The sequence below is a fragment of the Tiliqua scincoides genome, chromosome 1 (genome assembly GCF_035046505.1).
Source record: "Tiliqua scincoides isolate rTilSci1 chromosome 1, rTilSci1.hap2, whole genome shotgun sequence".
Taxonomy (NCBI): domain Eukaryota; kingdom Metazoa; phylum Chordata; class Lepidosauria; order Squamata; family Scincidae; genus Tiliqua; species Tiliqua scincoides.
Window position 1 is genome coordinate 246,331,763 of NC_089821.1, and position 3,733 is coordinate 246,335,495.

The 3,733-nt window shown below is 45.1% G+C and overlaps 1 protein-coding gene across 1 annotated transcript; it reads right to left on the bottom strand.

Moving 5' to 3' along the window:
• Nucleotides 1-457: 457 nt before the first annotated feature.
• Nucleotides 458-1,339, bottom strand: LOC136647636 (ankyrin repeat domain-containing protein 9-like). Its single transcript, XM_066623281.1, has one exon. The coding sequence runs from the start codon at nt 1,337-1,339 to the stop codon at nt 458-460; it is 882 nt and encodes a 293-aa protein (XP_066479378.1).
• Between the last annotated feature and the right edge of the window lie 2,394 nt (nt 1,340-3,733).

Here is a 3,733-nt window from a genome sequence, read left to right on the forward strand (position 1 = left end):
AAATGCCCTATAGATACACAGAGTTTTAACCTGAATAGTTCACATAAGGTACAAATCAGAAATTCTGCAACACTGATTCAGGGAGCAAAATTCAAATTAGAAACACTTTGATTCAATGTAATCTTTCACATGCACAACGAATTTTTTTTTTTAAAGTGCCGTGCCTGCGGTATTAAAAACAAGTACAATGATTGTATTTCATAAAACATTCAGGTTGGGATTTTCAGTGGCAGCAGAGACAAACAGGTGCCTAGATTTAAAACAAAAGAAAACAAAAACCTCAATGACAGCTGGGCAGCAAATTCCCTTAAGGCAGCAATTACTCAAGAGGAGTCTCATTTAGCACAAATTAGATTACACTTTGCATTGGGTTTGCAGACTGCATCGCTTTTGAATATCCCACCTGACCAGATTACATTTGAATTTGACATTTAAAAACAAAATCATGGAAAAACATTTACAGTACCACTTTTTTTGTAGGTTGCTGTTTGCCCAAGCAAGGCAGGGGCTTTAATGCTTGAGGTATAGGTAGTTCCTGGATGCTTTCCGGGAAGTGGGAGGGTGGGAGAGCCTGGAGGATGGTTTGCATAGCCTGCAGGTACAAAGAGGGAGGCGTGTTCCCCACCAGGCTGTTGAACTTGTCTTCCCCAAGCAGACCTGTCCAGTGCTCTGGATGCTCCTGCAGAATCTTCTGCATCTTGAACCGAGGACTAGGCATGAAAAGCAAGAGGTAATCAAGGCAGAGCTTCTTGGAGGCCACGTTGACTTTGGAATCCCACATTTGTTCCAAAATGACATCCAGTGGGGTGAGCCCTTTGCTGTCTTCTATCCTGGGAGACGCACCGTTTCCCAGGAGGATCAGGACTGTCTCTGACCTCAGGAGCTCACAGGCAAGGTGCAAGGGGGTCTTGCCATCTTCCAGGTGAAAGCAGCCAGTTCTGTTGATGTAGGAGTTCAAGCTGGGCAGCTTGTGTGCGATGTTGATGATCAGCCCCAAAATCTCCCTCCTATCATATGTTACAGCCATGGCCAGGTGAGGGGCAGAGGATGGGCAGTAGCAGAAATGTTCTCCGGGGACTTTGAGAGCCTCCTCTGGAAAATGAGACAGCAGGTACTGGGCATAAGGCAGATGATTGTGCACGACTGCATAGAGCAGAGCTTCAGAAGGCGAATACGTCCTCAGGCTGGCATTCTCCTCCCAGTAAAAATACTCCATAGTCCTCATGTCTTCCAACATCCACACAGGCTTATGATCTCGGACTGCCTGGTAGAACATATAGGACAAAAATTTGCAGTGTCGGCTCTGGTCATCCTGTAAGCCGGCCTGGTTACTGGCCATGTCTCCCTCTGGAAAGTGGATGATCAGTTGCAATGCAGATTCCAGAGGCTGGTGCAGCTGCAACCTTCAGACTGTCATTGCAGCCTCGACTGCACTAGCCGGAATGTACGGCTCTCCCCTGACGGGGCTGTTCATCTCCACCCATTCATTGTGTGTTTTTTTTCCTCCCTTCTGCAGCAGTTTTGTTGAGGTAAGCACAATGTCACACATGCAGTTAACCATTGCCATGCAAGCATGCAAGCAGTTCAATCTATGGCACAGAGCACTGATAACTGTGATTTTACATACAAGCAGGGAACTATTTAGAGGCTGCTAAAATTAGCTCTGCAAGTGAAGCAATTTTCTATCTGCAATCAGTGCCCAATCAGAGCAGATATTTGCTGCAGTAAATGCTGCCATAAAATCTCATGGCCTGGCTGTGTGCCCTTAAGTTTGACTGCCCCCAGAACAATGGGGAATGCCTGTGTGATGCCAGGATTAGGAATTCTATTGCAGATGCAGCCCCTTCCCGTGTTTTAATCTAGAATACAAAGATTTAAACTTATTGTATGCATACATTTCCCCATCCATGGTGTACAGCAACTTCCGGGAGGGGAAGGTTTAATTTGGGATTGGAACCAGAGGGAGGGGTCCCCCCCTCAGTTGCTTTTGGTGAAAATTAAAAGCCTGTCAGATGTTTCAGGCACAGAACTTCCAGGTCTCATCAAGTTCGGCCCTGAGATTGCTTTAGTAGCTTGGGATGTGTGGCTACTCTATAACAAACAATACTCATGTACGTATCTTGGATGGCACAGTCCTGTGAGAGCCATACCATATGCCTACTTTACTATGTTTGCTACCCAAATTTGAATTATGCTATCCCAGATTCCATATTGGGATGATATATGAGAGGGACAACAGGGCTCCAGGACAAAAGGCTCTGGATTAGACAAAATAGTGAGGGGGTTATAGCATCTCTGAGGGCGGTAGGTGGAGGAATTGTTTAAGAGTTGATATGAAGGATGTCTAGAATATTCAGAATAAAAAGATGTTTATTTATTTGAGGCAGTTAAACCCTGCTTTGGCATCATTCAGTGTGCCAGATGGCATTCAAAAAATGATAAAAATACTTGTTGGCAACCTTCAGTCTCAAAAGACTATGGTATCGCGCTCTGGATGGTGGTTCTGGAACAGCGGCTAGTGTGGCTGAAAAGGTCGATTTCGGAGTGAAAATCCCTTCCACACTGGAAGCAAGTATAGTGTGTCCCTGGTCTGTCTCCCTGGCTATGGGCCTTCCTTCTTTGCCTCTTTGCCTCTGTTGGCCAAGTGTCTCTTCAAACTGGGAAAGGCCATGCTGCACAGCCTGCCTCCAAGCAGGACGTTCAGAGGCCAAGGTTTCCCATCTGTTGAGGTTCATTCCTAAAGCTTTCAGATCCCTGTTGCAGATATCCTTGTAGCGCAGCTGTGGTCTACCCGTAGGGCGCTTTCCCTGCACAAGTTCTCCATAGAGGAGATCCTTTGGGATCCGACCATCGCCCATTCTCACGACATGACCAAGCCAACGCAGGCGTCTCTGTTTCAGCACTACATATGCGCTGGGGATTCCAGAACTATGTTGTTCCAGGACAGTGATAAAAACAGCAGTTATAAGAATAAGATAAAACAAAAACAAAATATCACTGTGAAAGCAGCAAGCAATACTAAGGATTTTTTTTTTTTAATGGCAGTGACATAAAATGAAGAAGCACATCCAGTTACAGATTAAAAAGATTTTAAGGTCTAGGAAAAGTTTTTTTCCTCCTAAAAAGTCCTTGTCTGGTGTTGTAAGGACATCAGAGGAAGCATTAGTAATCCTCAGGGCAGGCACGGCACTATAGCCAAAAGGTGCTTTCTCAATTGTTACTTGCCTCTCCTCTAAAAAGAAGAGCCTCCAATTAGACAGGAGAATAATCACATCAGGATGATAATCCAAAAGCACTAAATGCACTAAATCCTAACATGTTGCAAATAAGTAGGTTTGGAAACTGGTAGCACAACTGGTGAGGTTGTAATTCAAAAGTGGTGAGAATCAGGAGATTCCTGCCCCTTCCCCACTGGAAGCTTTTGTTGACTCATAGGAGCAAAGACAATAGATAGCCGCAGCACCTGAGATAAAAAAACTCACATTTGGGTGTAATTGGCACCCAATTACAGTTAGCCGATCTAAGTGAAGTCAACCCCCCCCCCTCTGTTTCTATCGTCATTAAATACTTTCCACCCCAGTACCTTCTGAGGAATTTTTGCATGCCTACAACTGAATGCTTATGCATGGCAAGTTGTCCCTCAAAACGTGCCAGAAGATTGGAGGATAGCAAATGTCACGCCGATCTTTAAAAAGGGAAAGAGGGGGGACCCGGGAAACTATAGACCGGTCAG